This window comes from Vidua macroura, chromosome Z (genome assembly GCF_024509145.1).
Source record: "Vidua macroura isolate BioBank_ID:100142 chromosome Z, ASM2450914v1, whole genome shotgun sequence".
Classification (NCBI taxonomy): Eukaryota; Metazoa; Chordata; class Aves; order Passeriformes; family Viduidae; genus Vidua; species Vidua macroura.
In genome coordinates this window covers 33,195,568-33,215,766 of record NC_071611.1, presented here as the reverse complement: position 1 = coordinate 33,215,766, position 20,199 = coordinate 33,195,568, and the positions used below count along the sequence as shown (strand labels likewise).

At 39.6% G+C, this 20,199-nt stretch overlaps 1 protein-coding gene across 5 annotated transcripts in view; it reads right to left on the bottom strand.

Annotated features, from left to right (window-relative positions):
- SLC38A9 (solute carrier family 38 member 9) overlaps positions 1-15,828 on the bottom strand; it is a 44,295-nt gene extending 28,467 nt beyond the window's left edge. For 3 of the 5 annotated variants that reach the window (XM_054003962.1, XM_054003965.1, XM_054003967.1), the window contains exons 1-7: positions 15,486-15,647; positions 10,664-10,810; positions 3,784-3,916; positions 3,063-3,184; positions 2,855-2,918; positions 2,652-2,745; positions 1,495-1,665 (exon numbers count right to left, since the gene is read on the bottom strand). In XM_054003962.1, coding sequence (XP_053859937.1) covers positions 1,495-1,665; positions 2,652-2,745; positions 2,855-2,918; positions 3,063-3,184; positions 3,784-3,916; positions 10,664-10,767 — 688 coding nt within the window. In that variant the 5' untranslated portion in view covers positions 10,768-10,810; positions 15,486-15,647. Of the gene's footprint in view, positions 1-1,494; positions 1,666-2,651; positions 2,746-2,854; positions 2,919-3,062; positions 3,185-3,783; positions 3,917-10,663; positions 10,811-15,454; positions 15,648-15,759 lie in introns of those variants that run through there. The other 2 variants (XM_054003964.1, XM_054003963.1) reach the window with 2 other exon arrangements.
- Between the last annotated feature and the right edge of the window lie 4,371 nt (positions 15,829-20,199).

Genomic DNA, 20,199 nt, shown 5'->3' with positions numbered 1-20,199 from the left:
CAGATGTCAACTTCTGTTTCTTCTGTATTTAAAAAGCAGTTTAGGACTAGCAATTTCATTTGTGGATTTTGTTTTTCCCATAAAACAGAAACTGAACAAGACCATGCAACACCATGTTAAAGACATGATATTGCACTCAGCTAACAATTCTTGCATTCTTTGTGTACTACAGATTTCTAGACCACCTTCCCACAGAAAATCAATTTTTCCCCACCTAAATTGTATGTGCAGATGTTTTAAGAAGTCATCTGAATGTATTAGAATTAAACGAAGTATAAGCTGCTACTGAATACTTAGAACATTTACTGAATTCCTGCTTAGAATACTTGGAAACACGTGGCTGGAAGATGCCACTGTGTCAAACCTACATCCTATTACGCATTTTATCACATAGGAATTAAGTATGAAAGTTAGGACAAGAAGCCAGTGATTGTTATCTTAGAACGAACAACTTAAATAAGAACTCCAAACAAATATAGGTAAGGAATAAAGTAACATGCCAGTTCCATGGAAAAGCAGGACTTTTTCCTAGAAAATAAGATCTTTTCACCATTTTAAATTTTATTTACGCCATTTATAATAATAATGCCATTTATTAGAACTGGCATTATTTAATTTAGAGTAATTTAAGATTAAAGTGTTAATTTTAAGAAACCCCAAAGTCTAAAATGAAATGTCTGTAACAGCATATAAATTAGGTCAGCTATAAAATTCATTAGTCATTAATCGATATAGTAAAGTATATCCTATAGGAATTATGGGAATTCTAATAAAACACTGTTTAACAGGCTTAGCTGTCTGTGCTGTTATTTGCCTCTGAGATGACCTTCCAAACAGAGTAGTTTAAATCTTAGTCAACCTACTCAATGCTATGAATCAGATTTTCAAAGCTCTCAATTCCATCACCCATTCCCACGACTCTACAATGATTGCACACACAAATGCTTGTGTGCCTGTGCATGTACCAGGGTATAAAACCTCAATGTGTTTTCTTTTGTAGCAATGAACACTAAGATTCTTAGCACACTAAGAATCATTTTTACTGCAATAGAGCTCATTGCTTCCTCATGGATGCTTGCAAAAACTTCCTATACGGAAATATTTTAAGCGTGTTTGTTGAAATCTATAATGGAACTATGTTTTTTTCATTATCCTGAATAATTTCAACAGTCTAGCCTGTTATATGGCTGTTCAAATAGATACACCCATACAAACAAAGGGGGGGTGAAAGCAGAGTGGAAACAAGCAGCCAGGTTTAGGTTGTTTAAACTATACCAAGAAAACTACACTTTGAGAAATTGAAAAAGTGGCTTTGAAAACACACAGAACTTTGCCCATAACACCACACATATTTACTTCTTCTCAACTGATTTTTTTCACACAATGTAGCAGGAAAATCAAGATTACATAAAATGGACAATCCTTTTTCAGTATAAGGCAGTGTTGATCTTTAAAAAGGATTGCAGTAAATCTTAAACAAAAATGTATACTTACTGTATATAAATTTCCCTGTATTGAACAGAAAGTTGGACATAAGTACCCAATAAACAATCATGGCTCCAACAAGTGATACCATAGAAAATAAGAGGCTTGACCATTGACCAAAGGATCCAAAGTAATACTTGCAAACATCTGGGAATTCCCAGTTTGAGGTATCTGTTAAAGCTGAAAAAGACATAAAATCCAAAAATGTATCTAAACAAAATGTTACATACATTAGAGTCAGTAGAACTATTCAGGACAAAATGTGGGGGTTTTTTTAAGAATACTCTGACACATATTCACAGTGCTTTCAAGGACTAAGAAAATTGCCAGTAACTTTAAAATATGGCACTCATTAAGTGTTTGAATGAAGAAGCCTAAAGTAGACACTTTTATTGCGGCCATACTACTACTTTTGAATAGTTTCAGAAGCACTGAAATAAGACATGGCAAAAATGCCACCATGCATTTGCAGCTAAAGCCTTTTGCAAAAGTTATGGCAAAGGAGGCCAGACCATGAACTATTCCTTAACCTATTCCTCATGCCCTGAAATTAATTCAGTCACAAACTGACAAAGGTCTTAATGGCCTTTATTTGAGCAAGTGAGATGTTAGTTTATGCACAAAAGCAGCAACCAAAGAAGAGCCCCAAGGTGAGTTTTGAAAAATAAAAGTACATTCTAATTAGAGCTGCTGTCAATGACTGCTTCAGCCGCTGATAGTTAGAGGGCTTTCAACACAGAATACACACAAATATTAGGGTAATACAAGCATACAACACAAAGGGATACAGCTACAGCCCATGCTGCTCCATTGTGCAAGTTGATCAGAAGTGTAGAGAACTGGACAGTGCTTAAGGCAAAAAGATGCCTCTAACTCCCAAAATCCCCAGAAACTTAGTAAGTGAACATCTGAAACCCTGCTTGCGAAGAGTTTAAGTTTGGCTATAATACTTAGGTCCCAAGAAACTGAAGGAATATCTAATAAGGGAAGACAGTAATTTAGCACACAAAGCTTAGGCACAGACTACAAAAATAGATATATTCAAAGAAGAGCTTTTATTTGCAGGTCAGGTCTAATATATAGTAAAGACACACACAAACAGAATCTAATACATATTGGTATTTCACACTTAAAGTATTTGCATGATGAAGCTTTGGATTTCTTACATATCATTTGCCGTGATTTCACAACTCTGTAACAGCAATAAAGAGTCAAAATGCCCATCAGTAAGATGAGAATAATTCCAGAAGTGAAGCCTGCCTGTTAAGAGGGAGAAATACAGTTCATTTTATTTATTAATATACTACAAAAAAAGAATAGGCCATGTTGCCAAAACCATTTTCATATGCATACATTTTTCATAGTTTACCTGTTTCATTCCCCATGGGATACTTAATATGGATGTACCCATCATGGTATTCCATATCATAAATCTAGGAAGAAAAAATCCAGTGAATATTTTAAAAACCATTCTTACTTCACATTGTTGTCTTAGTTAACAACAGCTATGTTGTTAATATAGAACATTCAATAGTCATGCATTTTGTGGCTATTATATGGCAAGGTGTTTAACATACATTGTCACCAGACTGGAGTTTTTACCATAGCCATCTGTGCAACTGTTGACTTTAAAAGCAGTTCCTAATGGACTGTACACATAGATTTCATCAGGAGCTGGGAGGACGTGATCAGGAGCAATCTAACAAATGGATAAAAAACCAAAACTTATTAGTAACATCAATGTAACTAATTGTCCCAAACACAGCAAGTCAACTATTGTAAGTCACAGGAAATTACAATTTATTAAAAAAAAAAAAAACAAAAGAAAAAAAAAAATAAAGAGAAGGTTGTACTATGCTAATTCTCTTCCTGGGGGGAAAAGCCCAACAGTTGATAGAATTTCTAGCTAGATAGCTAGTAAAATGCATTTTTCTTCTGCAAAATGTGTGTAAACACACTATGAAGAGATCATGGTAGCTCAGCAGTTCAATTACTGCAGCTGACCACTGCTTTAATCTCATAGGTGAGAGCAATCTGGGCAGCCTGGATCACTGTTATAAAATGAATGCAGTCTGTATATTTTCTTTTAATGGTGAAGGCATTGCACAAGAAGTAAATAACAGCTTGTGATAAAAAAAAAACCTTTCTAAGGCACTCAGCTACTACATGCTTGATTCAAAGCAAGCTGCAGAACAATTCTCCCCCAACCTTTATTTCTTCTGCTTATATAAATCCAGGCTGTCTAAGACCCAACATGCCAGAGGCTACCCAGTTAATGAGACCCTGTCTTTGCCTTACCAATGCCCTGTCTGCAGGGGATGTGAGCCTGCTATAGTAATGAATCCGCTTATTCATTGCTGAAGCTTCATCAGTGACTCTTTGCATGTCATCATTCACACCAACTATGTTTGTGGGCTCCACGTGAAATGGTCTAAAGGAGGGGAAAAAAAGGCAAGAAAGGAAAACCCTTAAAACCATGGAACACAAGATCCAATATACAACTCAGAAATACTCAGGATGGTTTTGTCATTCATTGACACAAGGCAAATGAAAAAATATCCATCAATGCCATTGAGGGAAGCTGCCATCTGTGAAAGAACTGTGAGTTTATATCCATATTAAAATGGCCTCCAGGCCAGATTCTGTGGAGCAACTTAACACCAGACCTAATATCCAGCTGTTAGTTTTCAACAATGAATCACACACAGAAATACATGCTAATGAGCTTGGGCAAGCTTATTAGTGCTTTTAACTGGTGTTGCCAGAACTAGTGATGAGGAACAGAGGTAGAAACAGAAAGCATGAGAATGCAGAAGCAGAAAGCAGAGAAAGAGGAATGAGCGGTGGCAGTGAGGACCATCTATGAAAAGATTAGGAACTACTAATCTAGCTTAAAACACTATATGGAATTGTGTTTAGTGGGGAAGCAACCAAATCCAAGTAAGACCATGTGTTCATACTATCTTTAAGTCAAAGCAATGGGGAATGGACTTTGTCTCCCCTTCCTCTACTTCACCTGAGTTAGACTGCAGGCATAGTCATGGCTGCTGAAGGAGAAAACAGGAACACCACATGCCCTTCATTTTCTCTGCACACACAGAGGTACAGAGCAAGCACAGTGAAAGCTGCTCCTGAAGTCACATAACCATACAAACGCAGCTTCATGCAAGGAGCACTACCGTCTGGTAGTGTATGTGTGTGAATCAAGATATTGCCGAGATTTTTTTTCTAACTCAAGTCTAATTTACTTCCATATAGGCATATTATGCTCTTGCTTAAAAACAACATTGACTCCTAGCACTGAGAGGCTAATTGCTCAAACAAGACAGAGGACACTGGTGTCTTCTAAGCCTTAATACATCAGCATTTTTTTTCCTTTCAGCAGTGCTTTTAATTTCTAAAACTACCACAACAGCTTTCTGATCTTCCTCTTCCTGGCTGATGTTTAAATCACTCAAACCCATAGAAGCAGAGATCACAATTAGCTTCCAACTACTAACAACAGAAACTAGGTCAGCAATAAAGTCATGCCATTTATTCTGTAATATGAGCAAAAACTATTTGAATTTACTGTTTTTCAATACCCATTTATGTTTCAGACTACAAAGAATCTGGGCAACCCCTCCTCTCCGTAACTGCTCCAACCCCAGCAGTCAATAACATCCATAAAACAGTTCCCATTTTTTCCCCAATGAATCATGTACACATTTGTACTATGACACTACATGTTATCTGTAAGGAAGATAAGAAATACCGTTCTGAAGTTCTTTGCTCTATCTTTTAAGAGAGGAAGATAGGTTCCTATTCCTGTGTGCTTAAGGGCAGACAGTAGGTGGGAGTATCTATGAAAGTAAGTAAACCTGACTCACAAAAAGGGAAAATAGAGAACAGAAAGTTCCATCTCCACAAATTCATTCTTTGTTTTATCTTAAACTTAATTAATTCTTACATATTCCTTCATTATGTGAAAAAAATAGCCTAGATTTGCTAAGTTGTTTCCTACTTACTGAAATGAAAATGAATACTTCTAAATTTTAAAACATTCTCAATTGACTCTTCTTTCTATGATTATGACATAATGGGGGAAATATGTGTTTTATGAGTGCACTTTTGTGGTGTTCTTATGAGAAATTTAGAAATATATCTCAATTTAACAGAAATAAATTTTAACCAATAGCTTTATTACTCAAAACACAGGAACATGGGGCTAACTCACTCCACATGTAGGTAATATACAAAAATACTCATGGGCTTTTTCAAAGCCCAAAGCAGGTAGGATATAATTTGGGATATATTTTGAAAAACTCTATTTAGGGACTTTATATCTAGCAGGCAAGCACTAGCAAGTATCAGCAAGCATATGCAAGTATTAACAGCTACAACTACAGCTACATTCTCACAAAAAAATCTGATTTATACAGGCAATTATATCCTATCTCTCACATGGCAAAATATTTATGAAAAGAACGTTGGACAATGTGGTCTGGGGGAAGGGGAGAGATTATATGACTGTGATTATGACATGAAACAATGCAGACAATTCCCATGCGCTGAGATAAACTATAACAGCCCTTGAATTTCATACACACTGAAAGACACAATTACAATTACTGTTTCAGCAGCTTCAGCAGCTAGCTTGAAAAACAGTGCTCTTTTACCAGGGCAAACACAACAGCAAAACAGAGCTGTTTTCCACAGGATCATGAAAATGGACAACTTGCAGGACGTCATGCAGGAGGACTTCCATACATTATACCCAGCAGGTGTATTTCAGAAACCCTTCCCAGAAAACCTGTGGCTACACTCATCTTTTCTTGCTCACAAAAAGGGAGAGTTAATAATAATTCTCTAGAACTGGTCCAGGAAAAGGAAGAAGAGCGCTTCTGTCAAAACTTCCTCACATTTTTAACTACACTAGCAATTTTGCAAGCAAAAAAAAAAAGAAAAGAGATGCTCATCATTAACATTGTCCCCTTGTGATAAGCAAAGTTCAAGTGCTGGATTTGGAGAGCTAGAGGGAACAGCATAACAAGAACACTAGTCAACTATGTAAAATTTTGCATAAGGGTGCTACATTCATCTTATGTAATTATCAGCAATGTACTACAACTTGTAGGGCAATGAAGGACTAAGACTAATACATACCTCAAGAACTTTCAGACTAAATAATACTGCTTTTCAAGCACCTTTGCTGAAGTATTTTTAAACATCAAACAACTGGTTCTAGAGATCTGATCAAAAACATGCTAAGTACTGAGCTATTACAGTATAATAAGAGTTTTTTGTACTATTATGTCTTTTAGCGCTACATGGCAATATTAATGACTTTAGACAAGTTTTTATTTTTAAACAAATATGAAAAAACCTTCTTTACAGGGTGCTTTACAATTTCTTTCCTCCAAACAGACCACAAGAAGCCACTTTAGCTTAATGCAGATATTTCCTTGATACCCCATATCAATCATTTACTTTTCAGGGATGCAATCAGATAATTACAGAGAAATAAAGCTAAAAAATTCATACTGCTTTATTGTCTTACTGAGTTACCAAATTATTATAGGAATGCTGCAAATGGCACAAGACAAACTAAGGAGTAAAACTGATTCACTGTACTGGAAATTAAGGAAAGGAGAAGAAGTAATAAGAATAGGTAGCTATTTCATAATTGGCAACTACCTATCTGGATAGGAACACCAGGCACTGGAACAGGCTCTCCAGGGAACTGGCCATGGTACCAAGCCTGTCAGAGTTCAAGAAGCATTTGGACAACAGCGTCAGGTATGTGGTTGATGATCTGGTTCTTGGGGTTGTCTTGTGGAAGGCCTGGAGTTGAATATGAGTATCCCCGTGGGCCTGTTACAACTCAGGATCATCTATGATTACAGATATCAGCTTTCTCTTAAGGAAAACTATATAAAAGAATTCCACAAAGGACTTGGTTTTTACTTCCTAAGCTGTCTGAATTTACTGAAGTATCAAACAGTGTGCTTACAGATATTTTGTAAGATCTTCATTATCTTCACAATACACTTTACCTAAATTTTTCTGCATTTATATCACCATTATAGTAATTACAGCATGATCACACAAGTTTCTTAAAATGTTGGATGCAGAACCTTTTGAAGTATAATGACATTGCTTGCACATTTTAACAAATGAGGAATCATAAGCTTTACCACACCACACTTCAATCACTATTCCTCTTCCCTTCAAAGACAAAAGCTATTTTACTTCTCACTTACCAAGAAATATGAAGGTTCTTAATTAAGGTCACAATTCTTTCCAATTAGTAAGTAGCAATACTAGGAATTCACAAAAATGTTGGCAAAATAATAAAACAGAAAAATAGGGAAAGCAAACAGTGGTGTCAAATGATCATGCTGGTGTGGTGTGGTGAAGGCATAATGAATGCAGAAAGGACAGATTTGCACAGGACCTTCTCCTAAGTTAAAAGAACTCTGAAAATAAAAGGAATCAACCACTTTTGCACTAAAAAAGCTTCTCTGACTGCCACCTACACACACTGTTTAATTTACAGCTGTTTCATTTCACTTACTGATGCCTCCTACATTCTGGGAACCTGTGTGACTTCAAAAAGAATAGGAAAAAAAGGCAGAAGACTTGATTCCTCTTTAGCAGGAGGCATTGTCAAGTTTTTTCATTTGCAAAAGAACGAGCACAAAACATCAATTGCTTCTTTGAAGGTTCATCTTGGCTGATAACTGCATTATCTGTTGACAACGTACAGATTTAAAAAGCAGTTTGAAGAAAACAAGGAACACCCTCTTTTCCATACAATAATCACCAATAAGCCACTGCAGCAATGATATTATAGTTTTTAAAAGGAGATACAAAATGGGAAAAACACATTGAATACGGTGAAGAGAGAGGAGCAATAACATTCTCTTTAAAAGGATTAAAAGTGGCTTTATATTTCCCTCAAATTAGCAAAACAACACTACACAAAGTAATTTACAACTCTAAAAAACAAATTGCTTATTGTTCTTATGTAAACACTGAAAAGCATTCCTTTCAAAAATCCCAAATCCTCCAAGCTGTTAAGAAAACCAAATAACTATGCAAATTGCTCAAATCTCAAACAACCCAAACAAAAGTATAGAACAGCATTAAGACAGACAAACAGTAATTACTACAAATCATACACAACACTTGAAGAGCCATCTCAATCAAAGCAAAGTTACCAAGCACTCAGGATCCAGTTTCTGAATACCAAGTTAAAAAACAGGAACAAAGTAAGAGCAAAAACACACTGCTTTGTACTACGGCATTTTCACTGTTGGACACTTTAATGCCTAACAGTTCTCCTTCCCAGGAGCCACTATTCCCTAAAGGTTTAATGAAGAAGCCCTTCAAACTGTCCACTTGCTCTGACCACGACTGACACAAGACTCCAACGGCTTCTTCTTCCTTATTTCTTCCTTTAAAAGTGTGGGGGCTGCCTGTTCTAATACAGAAGTGGAGTTCAAATTTGTTTGACCTCTCTATTATTTCCAGGCCTTTCTGATATCCCAGGCCTCATGCCCTTCATCCTTGTGCCTCTGCATACCTGGAAGGCAAAAAGGCTAGGTCGTGGAAAATGGGAGAAAGAATTCAAGAGAGGAGCAATAAGGACATTCAGGCAGATCTGCAGAACTGAAGGCAGTGAATGTGGGCACACAAGCCAAGTGCATGCTTCTGCTTTTAGGAAGGGAACCAAATGCCACAGGCTATGACCTTTTATGAAGTTGAGTCTCCAGAAATCACAGGGAAAAAACCCAATCACACAATATGGAAACAATACCTAACCTCACTTAGAAAAGTAGGTCTTAGCATTTAGGTGTTTCAAAAAACCTCTCTTATTGCTACTGCATCACCAGAACACCTGAAACACACTGCTCCTCAAACAGAACACATACTTCCTCCAAAACAAGTTGCTCCCGAAAATCATACATACAAATTAGCAGTCTTCTTATGACAGGAAGGGGTCAGATACTCCACAAAAAGAGAAAGATTTCATTTACATTCACTCACAGTTGCCTTTGCCACCTGCAAGTACTCTACCACTTCCTTTATAAACACTAGCCTTTATAAACACAATTCTGTATGTTTCTAGACCTGTACTCCCTTTGTTCCCCTGGATTCACTCAGACCCTTATCCTCCTCCCTTTACTTGCAGAGAAGAGGATGTACACAGGCTCTCAGCTTTCCAAAGCTGAAGGCTGATACCATCAAAACACTACCCTCAAGAACTCTTTTTTTTTGGTGAAGCGGCCTCTGACAACAGGATTTTGTATGCAACAGTGCCATCTTCCGTTCCTTCAGGAAAACTGCTTTACTGAAATATGATGGATGCAAATATGAAAAATGGAAAAAAATGAACCATAAATTGGTCCAAGAAGTGCTACGGTGCTATTCCTTCATCTAGAAAGGGAAAGCTGATGCCTTCAGCTAGTATGAGGAGGGCAGGCCCCACTCTGATCTCAGTTTTGGTTCCGCAACCAGCCCACAAAAATCTCAACTGCAGCAGAAGAAGTCTCTAATTCCAAACCCCTTTTTGGAGACGTTAAACTCTAACATGTAAAATAACTACTTAGCTAGAGGTATTATTTTTGAATGCACAGTAATAAGGCTGGACTGACGAATTTTTCACATTTGCTTACTCTTAGAAAGCACTACACTGTTTTTCTTAAATGGCAGTAAACGTCACTCAGCTCACTTAGTACTAGCAAATAATATATTTTTCCAGCATCACCTGCAGAATACATACAGCACTACAGCACCGTCTACACATACTGCTAGCAACATTGGGCAAACTTGCTTGCATAGTTTCAACATTCCAGTTAGTTGTTCTAAATAAAAAAAAAATCATGCTCCATTCTACACACGTGCTGTTCAATGTTTGAAGAGCACTTTAAAAGCCTCATGATGAGTTCTTAATGGAGGACTCTCTCTGAAATGATGGCAGTAGAAAAACCTTATCCTTATAAACAAAACATAATAAGAACATCTGTTCACCCGGTGCTTGGAAGTAAAATACTATCATATAGTGACAACTGTTTGTACAGAGATCCTGGCTTCCAAATTTTAATCTTCCGTCCTTGTAGCATTCTGCTGTCAAAAGCAAAGATTAAATAGCTCTTTCCCTTACAGTAATTCTGTAATTCATCTTTCCTCATACCTTTTGCACTTATAGTCTTCTGGATTAAACTGTATATTCATGATTCCATAATTGCTTTCATCACCTCCCACAGGAACCAAGACAGGTTTGGTATCCTCTTCCATATTTGGTGAATGTCTCCTTTTAGATTCTGTCAGTTACTCTAGCCTGAAAAAAGGAAAAAAAGAAATGAGTTCACTGAGTTAAGCAAAACTATGTCCCTGCAATGAATTTAACTTTAGTCCTGCAGTTTTACAAGTTCCTGGGCTGAAAAGCACTAGCAAAAAACTTCAATATGCCACTTGAGAATTCTCATTCCATAATGCAAACAACATGAGGCATGTACGGTGGGGACAGTAGTTTTTTAAAACACTCTATCCAGCCCTTAATTTCTTTTAGCACCACAAGAAGGCAGTACAAATTAAATTTCTAAAGGCAGTAGAAATTTCTAAAGGAGCTGTATTTTTAATGTGTAATGGTACTGCTATCAGTTATAAGAGCCTACTGTTTCACGAAATTACTTCAAACTTTGCAGCAAACACATATACAGTTTATTCCAGTTCCAGTATATTTCCCATAATAAGGATCAGATTATTGCAGCCTACTGTGTCCAGGTCTTTTGAATAAAAGGTAATAAATGGTTTAGTAATTCATTAATAACTATTATATGCATTTAGACCACTCCTGGCCAAAGAGTGGGGAGAAGATCACTTTTAAACAAATGGATTTCTACTCAGATTAAATTACAAGCCTCACATGGAACTTCCTGTGGTCTTGTGTGCAGTTGAACAAACATAATGGCTTAACAGCACTCATTTCTGCTATCTCATGAAGAATTTCTCAGGCAGGACTCCTTCAAACAAAAATGTCAGAGCCAGGACACTTTCAAACAACAAAGGTAGAAGTATCAGCTCTTCCATCATTTCAGAATGCTGTAAAATGTTAGGCTGATGGAAAGACAGATGACATCCAGAGCTGCCACAAGACAAGGAAGGGTAGTGCTGGCTGTTTGAAACCTGGAATGGCAACGGAAGAAGACAGAAAGAATAAGGTGTGCATCATCCTTCTGCACACTCACGTAAATACACCATAAAGGCCCAATCTCAGAAATCACACCAACCCAAGTTAAGCAGACACAGTTCTATCCCTTCCTAGACTCATATTGTCAATCCTCTTCCATTAGCTTATCCTGCTAATACCTCTGGCAAAAAAAAATAATATCAAATCAAATCAAAACAAGACAAAGAATTTGAAGGAGAGGATGAAAAATGAAAGTTACTGGTTTTCAACCACATCTACTCTCCTGGGTAGAAAAAACTGCTGACACTGATGGACAATGTGGCAGGAACTGCAGAAGCATTAAGACTGGCTCTACCTGTCAAGGAAGTGCTTTTTACAAGACAGACACAGGTAATAGCTCTCTGCTCTCAAGAGGAGGGGATCAGTAAACGACCCAGTTTATGAAAATTGTACTCAAAGTTCAAGTCCTGCTTTGACAGCTCAGTGGTATTTATGTGATCCCATACTGAACTGGACAAGGAGGACTGACACAAATGAAAATTAGCCATTCTTTATTTTGCTTTAAACCCAGATCAACATTGAAATTTGGGCTTGTTATCCATATGCTTGCATGCCTGCACAAGGGAGGGGATAGTACCATAGAAGCTATTTCATGTTGCAGTGCTGACAGATTCCTTCTAGTTTCAACATCCATGACAAGAGATTTGAACAGTTACTAAGTTTAAAGGCACAATTTTGAGTTTAAAAGAATTATTGTATCTTGGTCACTTTAGCTCTTTGAGAGGATACAATATGCAAGTGGTAATAATCAAGGCAATTTAAGAGACTTATTTGCACTCGCTGACAGCATACTTACTCCTACACTTAATGTTTGCTGTTACACTCCCTAAAAGGGAGTATTCCTCCACCTTTTTCAGATCCTTTCCAAGGGCCCCTCTTACCACCCTTAACTTACTGCTTTCTCTCTTGCCACTCCAGCCTTCTAAAAAACATCAGTTTTGATTCTTTACCCTGAAGTCCTTCTTATCCACAATACCCCTTCTGGTTCTTTGGCCCCAGCTAAACATGCTCTCATCCTTCTCAGCTCCTCTGGTGATGCTTAGTGAATGGACTTCTGCTCCTCATGTTCTTTCTATATTCTCCTATACACTGTCAAAATTGTTTTCCCAACCCACCTTTACTAAGCACTACTTACAAAGAGTTCACACCAATATTTTTACTTCTTTTCACATGATACACTGTTCCTCTCCATACTCTGCTTACAGATACCCTTTTACACACTTCTTTTCTACTGCCTCCTCTTATTTTTCTACAGCTCTAGGCTTTCTGCTTTCTCCCTACTGACGCCCTTCCAGTTAAAATTTATCCTGGTGCGCATCAGCTTCCTACAACAAAAACACAGGCCCTGGAGATTTCACACACTGCTAGAGACATCCACCCAGTCCTCTGCCACTCCAATTAGAATATGCTATTACCTTATTTTAGTCTATTCTAGTCTTTCTCAACTGAACATCCTGTGTTCATTTTATGAACAGACAAACCTAGGTCTCAAACATGATCCCCCTCACTTGTTCTGCATTTTGCATCTCCCTTAAGAATTTAAATCAGACTTCAGATCTAGCCATAAAAATGCAGATAAAAATTTTAATTCCTAATGCCTGAATTGAAAATTGAAATAAATTCAAATCCCAAATAGTCAATTGTTTTAGCCAGAATCTTCCATAAGAACACAGTATAGACATCCCTTCCTTCCACGGGCCATGGTTTGTGAGACAGATTAAGCAGACATCAAATGTAGATCCCTTCTTTAAAACCTGTGCTTTAAAACTTGTGCTTTACAAGTCAGCATGATAAGTGCTGACAACAGGAATCACCAGTTTGATTTTTTCTGCACTACTGCTGTAAAGAAAGAACCCAGATTTTATAGTATTCCATGAAGAAAAATAATCATTCCAAAATATATCACACATTAAGTTTGTCTTGACAGCATTATTTGAGGCTTGTGGAGCTGGCGCTCACTTGACTCATTAGGGTCAATTAGAAGCCGGGTCTGCAAAGACAGCATTTTTAAAGTACCTATTGTTGATAACAATTGAGTTCATGACCAGCAAGCTTATGAACAGCAAAGTGGCTACTCTACAAATAGATGCAGCTATGACACATGTAAAGGCTGGAGCTGGAGCCAGTACAGTTTAAAGGACAACTGTAAGCACAAAAGCAAAATGAAGAAGAAATAACCAGGTTAATCTCTCTTTTATCTATGCCTATAAAACATTCTATTGTTCTGAAAGCTGAAGCACTACATCAGAAGGGCAGCAAAAGGAAACAAATGGGTCAGAATTTAATAATACAGGTTTCCTGTTGCTGGTCATGAACTGTCAAGCAACACCTAAGTCTATGCAAGTTATTTTTCCCCAGTTTCATTCTAGGGTACACTCCACATGACTTTTAGATGGTAATCTTAAAACGACTGGACCTTCATTAATCCTCACTGGCTCAGCCCTATGAGCTTCTGCTTTCACTGTCTTCAGATTCTCTCAACATGGTTTCAAAGTCTAGAAAGCACGAAGAAGACAAGGATATGGTAAATTTACAAACCTCACTGTAGCCTGTGATCTAATAATGTCAGCACTGGATAGCAAAACCATATTAGTTGGCTTCCACTGTGAATTTAACAACAGCAGTTTATGGCTCAGTTATACATGTGTGATGAAGCTCTAAGACGAGACAGATCATTCAGAGTTACAGCCCAGGCCATGCAAGAGAGCTAGCACACAGGTTTACACCGGCAGGAACAAAACTGTGTTCAGTTAGTCAATCATTCCAACCATCCCAGAAGCATGGACTGTGCTTAGCTGGTACTTATCAGAGAACTTCCCACAATGGGCAGGAGGAGAAAGGCTGAAAGGATCACTACTCCCACAGCCTCCACCATGCCATCACGGTGCTGTACAAAGAGCAGCTGGAGCACTGAGAGCTCTTTATACTTCATTTCTTATTAAAAGTCACTCTTTCTAGAAAGTACCTCACACTCATGGTTTTAATACCAGAATCTGCTAATCAAAGTATTTAGTTCAAACAACGAAATTATTTTTTAAAAGTGCCACTTCGAGTAATCTGGTCTTCTCTTAAATTCTGAGCAGGATGAATACAGTTCAAGGCATAATACCCAAGTAAGCTGCAGGCTGTGCACATATGAGAAATAATCACAGTCTATACTGAAAGATGAGAACTTCAACACAGGACAGCAGAGTTTCTCAGTTCCTAGAGTGAATCCTCAGTCAGAAGGGACTGAAGGATGCTATACTGGTCATGAAAGTAGCAGCATACATTAAGAGCTCCTTAAAACAGGGACAGCATGTCTCCCCTTGTGGCACCTTAGACACCTCAGCTTGTCCATACTCTTCCACAACTGCATTGGTTAAAGGCGATTAAAACTGCATAAGCAAAGTAAGTTAGCAACTTTTTGAAGAAAAAAACCCTTTTGAATATACAAGCTGAACTTCTGCTGAACTTTCGTGTAGCTCTGACTGAACGAACAGGTACATGGTCAATGCCAAATGATAAATCTAAGTAAAATTAAAAAGAAATAGCATGTTCAACTAGGTTTGTCTTGGACGGATAAAGCTTGTATAATTTATATATTTGTGGGCACTGCAGATAAATACTTACAGAAACGAAACACTATCACTTAGGCTAAGTTACATTTTAAGCATGATTTTTGTTTTTAACTTAACGGGTTCTCCCTCAGGCCCGTGAAAACCGACGTAAACATTTCCCTGCCTCACGGACCGGCCGAAAAGCTTCCATGCTGTTCCTGTACCTCCGCCCCCGCTCTGACGATCTGCCCGTCTTCCCACGAACACGGCGTGGCCAGTCAGTGCCTGCGGCCGGAGCGGCTCCTGCCCGGCCCCTCCACCTCGCAGGTCGCGCCCCCGAGCCAGGCGGGCTGAGGAGGGCGCGAAGCGGGACGCGGAGGAGGACACGGCGGCGCCGCCTTCCCGCACTCCGGAGCGCCCCGAGACCCCCAGCGGCCGCTCCCGTCGAGCTGCCCCGCCCGGGCGCCGCCGCCGCCCCGCCTGACGCGGCTCCTGTACCTGCGGCTCGGCCCCGGCGGTGCGGCGCTCCCGCCGCGGCCACAGGAAGCGCGGCGGCGGCTCCGGGCGTGCCAGGAGCTCCGGGCGTGTCGGGCCGCGTAGTTCCTGGAGCGGCTGCGCCGAGGAAGCCGTCCAGGCGCTGCGGAGCGCAGGACTACGATTCCCAGGAAGCGGCGGGGCGATGTACCCGGGCTGCCAGGCGAGGGCCTTACCGTGCGGACAAGCGTGAGCCAAGTGCCGGGAAGAAAAGATTTGCACTTGCTGGTGTTGGCTGATGAGATGCCGCTAATTATTATTATTATCATTATTATTATTATTATTATTATTATTATTATTATTAATAATAATAATAGTAGTAATGATAATAATAATACAACCAAACAAAAGCCTACAACACAAAAACAAAACAACAACAACAAAACAACAACAACAACAAAACACCCCACACACATTTGCTTGCATGCTTTTATGGTCAGTATAGTGACAAAATCCATACATGACCGTTGCCGAAACAAACCGCGCTAGTCTTCACATGACTGGCTAAGGAGTGATGTGTTCAGGGCCTCCCGACCTGCTCAGCGAGGTGTTTCATACTGAGCAGAGCACACTAAGCAGACTAAACAATAGGGACAGTATGCCTGGCAAAACGTTTTAGAAATTCATTATTTTTAATCCTGTTTTTGCTTTTTGGAGGTTTCTTTCCTTCCTTTCCTTCCTTTCCTTCCTTTCCTTTCCTTTCCTTCCTTCCTTCCTTCCTTCCTTCCTTCCTTCCTTCCTTCCTTCCTTCCTTCCTTCCTTCCTTCCTTCCTTCCTTCCTTCCTTCCTTCCTTCCTTCCTTCCTTCCTTCCTTCCTTCCTTCCTTCCTTCCTTCCTTCCTTCCTTCCTTCCTTCCTTCCTTCCTTCCTTCCTTCCTTCCTTCCTTCCTTCCTTCCTTCCTTCCTTCCTTCCTTCCTTCCTTCCTTCCTTCCTTCCTTCCTTCCTTCCTTCCTTCCTTCCTTCCTTCCTTCCTTCTTTCTTCTTTCTTTCTTTCTTTCTTTCTTTCTTTCTTTCTTTCTTTCTTTCTTTCTTTCTTTCTTTCTTTCTTTCTTTCTTTCTTTCTTTCTTTCTTTCTTTCTTTCTTTCTTTCTTTCTTTCTTTCTTTCTTTCTTTCTTTCTTTCTTTCTTTCTTTCTTTCTTTCTTTCTTTCTTTCTTTCTTTCTTTCTTTCTTTCTTTCTTTCTTTCTTTCTTTCTTTCTTTCTTTCTTTCTTTCTCTCCTCCTTAAGTTGAGATAATCCTTGTCATAGCTGAAACCATGGTTAATATAAGAATCTAGGGGTATTTATAATTCATGCTTGGGAAAACTGCTGAATTGCAAGGAAGACAGAGCTTCCCCATGTGTCAATATTACAAAACAGGCTACATAAAAATCACCCCCTGTACTTCCTGTTCAAGTAAAGTCTAAAACATAATCCACAGCTAGCAGCAGGACTGCAGGACTGTTCTGCAAGAAAACTGCTGTGTAATTGAATTTCAGACTGCTGACGGAAATGAGGCAGCAGAGACTTAACACTACTAATCATCCTGAAATCCTGCTGCACACAAGCTCATTGGGACCAAAACTCTTACTTCTGTACCCAGGAATTTCATCATCATCTTTAGCCTCTGAGGCACTCTTAGAATCTAAATGTACATTATAGGCTTTGGCCATTAGAAGATTTTGGTCAATGAGTCAAGAAGTCTGCCCAGCTGCTATAACGGGAACTTGAACTGCAATACTAACACCATGTGCTGGTGCAATGAAAGTAAATTAAGCCCACAAAAGTAGATGTGTGTGAAGAACTGTTTATTTCACCTTGCAAGCTTCTAGTCTCGCTCTTGCAGGCCTGTCTTCTATGTCCTACGCAGTGAAAGATTTGTCTACATTAATACTATAGCAGGTAGATGATCTGTATTTCATTGCATTCTTGGTCACCCACTACAGTTCTTGAGTTATGCTTAGGGAAAGTATTTTATTGTAAGAACTGTAAGCCTGGCGGAAGTAGATTCCTCCTGCTCCATCATGAAATCTACTGCCAGAGCTGACTTCACAAAAGGCTGTTCAGTCTCTGTCCTGCAGTGTTTGTGTTCTGGGCAAAGAGTGTCTCTTCCTACATGCTTGGACAAGACCTAGAAAAATGGGAGCCTAAACTAATTTTGAAGCTCTTGGCAAATCTGTAAGATAAAGGGAGTATTAAATCCAGCTCTAAGAAATTTCCATCTCGTGCTATGTTGAATCTTTTTTTTTACTGCCTCAAGGCATACTTTACTCTGTACTTGCAGTTATAATTATAATATGCACAAAATCATAAAATTGAGGCATTATGGAACATTATAGTAGATAAATTAATAGCCTTCCCCGTTGATGAAACAGAGCATGGTCACTGTAATAAAAAGGTCTTTGTTCATCAAAACGAGCATTGAAAGAAGATAAGAATTTAAACTGAATAGAGAATTTCAGACTGTGAGAAGAGAAAGAGGAGAAAAAAAAAGGGGGGGCTTGATAAACAACAAGTATTCTGCTTAAGAATTGTGCAAATGCAGCTAGCACAGAAGACTGTGTAACTAACTATATACAAGCTAACTTTTAGGCCAAGGACAACCGGCAAAGAAGATAAGGAGCCTTCATCCCTATGACCACCAAGGGCAGAGAGAAAAAGGACCCCCTAGCAACCAATTGCACCGGCGCAGAGTACATCGAGAGAAAATACGTCAACCGAAAAAAGGGGGGACTATAAAAACAAAAAGGTCAAAGGGGGAAGGTGCGCCATGGCAGAGTGGAAACTCCCCGGCCGCCCAGCGCTGTTTTTTGCTTAATACCGCTTGCTTAATAAATTCTTGTTAATTGATTTATCTATAATTAGCCTCCCCAATTGAATTTGTCCATAACAAATTTGGTGCCGTGACTCGGATAAGGGCAAACGGGCAGGAATTCCTAATCAGGGAGGCGCCCCGCTGCCTTTTCAGCGGCCCTGGTGCAGGCTTTGCCTTCTTGGGCCCTTACCGACAAACCTAAATTCGGTATTAAGCAAAAGGGATACCGGTAACCCCGTAATCTTTGTGCACGAAGCCTGGGCGAAGATGCAGGACAGCGTGAGTATAAAAGTGGGAATCCGCTCAGTTGGGGTTGGGATCCCAGGACATAACGTACGAGATGTCCTTTTAGGACGAGGCAAGTGTGAACCTCTAAGTAGTGCGGTTTCCAGACCCCGAGAGGGGCTGAGCCACGAACAGGGGGCCGCGAGTGTGTGTGTGTGTGAAGGTGTCCTGGAAGATGGGACAGAGGAAAAGCAAGCCCTCTGATTCCATGGGGACGGGGACCCCGGTAAAGTTCCCAGATACCACCTGACAGTCCGTTAGGTTTAATAATAAAATCTTGGGATGAATACCCTTCAAGAAAAGGGAAGGATAGGGCAAAAATGATACATTATTGTATGGAAGTATGGGGAGGGAAACAAATCTGTGATGATAATTTATTTTGGCCAGTGTTTGGAAGATTCGAGGACTGGATTTGCCAGGCATTAAACATTTATGTAAATTCTAAGGAACCTTTTGATATGGAAGAGAGCAAGTACGCTGCTCTCTGGATAGTGGGGGAAACAAGAGCAAAACTTTTTGCCTTAAGCACCCAGGGAGAAAAAAAAAAAAAAAAAAATAAAAAGCCTGAGGAGGTTCCAACTGCACCCCCTCTACCATACATACCTCCCCCTCCTCCACCTCCACCAGCACCACCAGTAGCCTACCCCAATTTAGATCAAGGGGGGGATTTTGAAAACCAGGAAGTAGAAATCCTGGAACTGGTCCCTGAGGAAAATCGTCGTGTTACTCGTAGCCTAACAAGGGGGAAAAGCGAGAGGGAAAGGCAAGCTCTATATCCATTAAGGGAAGTAGCTTTGGGAATGATCCCTAATCCTAATGCTGGTCAGCAGGGACAACCAGCCCAAATTCCGGGAATAGGTTATGTGGAGGTACCTCTTAATTCAGGAGATGTGAGGGAGTTCAAGAAAGAAATGGGACATCTATTGGAAGACCCCCTCGGAGTTGCAGAGCGGGTGGATCAGTTTCTGGGGCCCAACGTGTATAAGTGGGACGAAATGCAGTCAATACTGGGGATTTTATTCACATCTGAGGAGCGAGGGATGATCAGGACAGCCGGTATGAGAATTTGGAATAGAGACCATCAGGCAGGACCCCAAGCAGATACTAAATGGCCTTTACAGCGTCCTAATTGGGATAAGCAGGATCCCCTGCATAGGACACATATGGCAGACTTAAGAACAATTCTTATCCAGGGGATCAGAGAATCAGTCCCTAAGGGGCAGAATGTGAATAAAGCTTTTTGTGAGAGTCAAAAGAAAGATGAGGACCCCACGGAATGGTTAGGACGGCTCCGGAGATCTTTTCAGCTGTACTCCGGAGTAAAT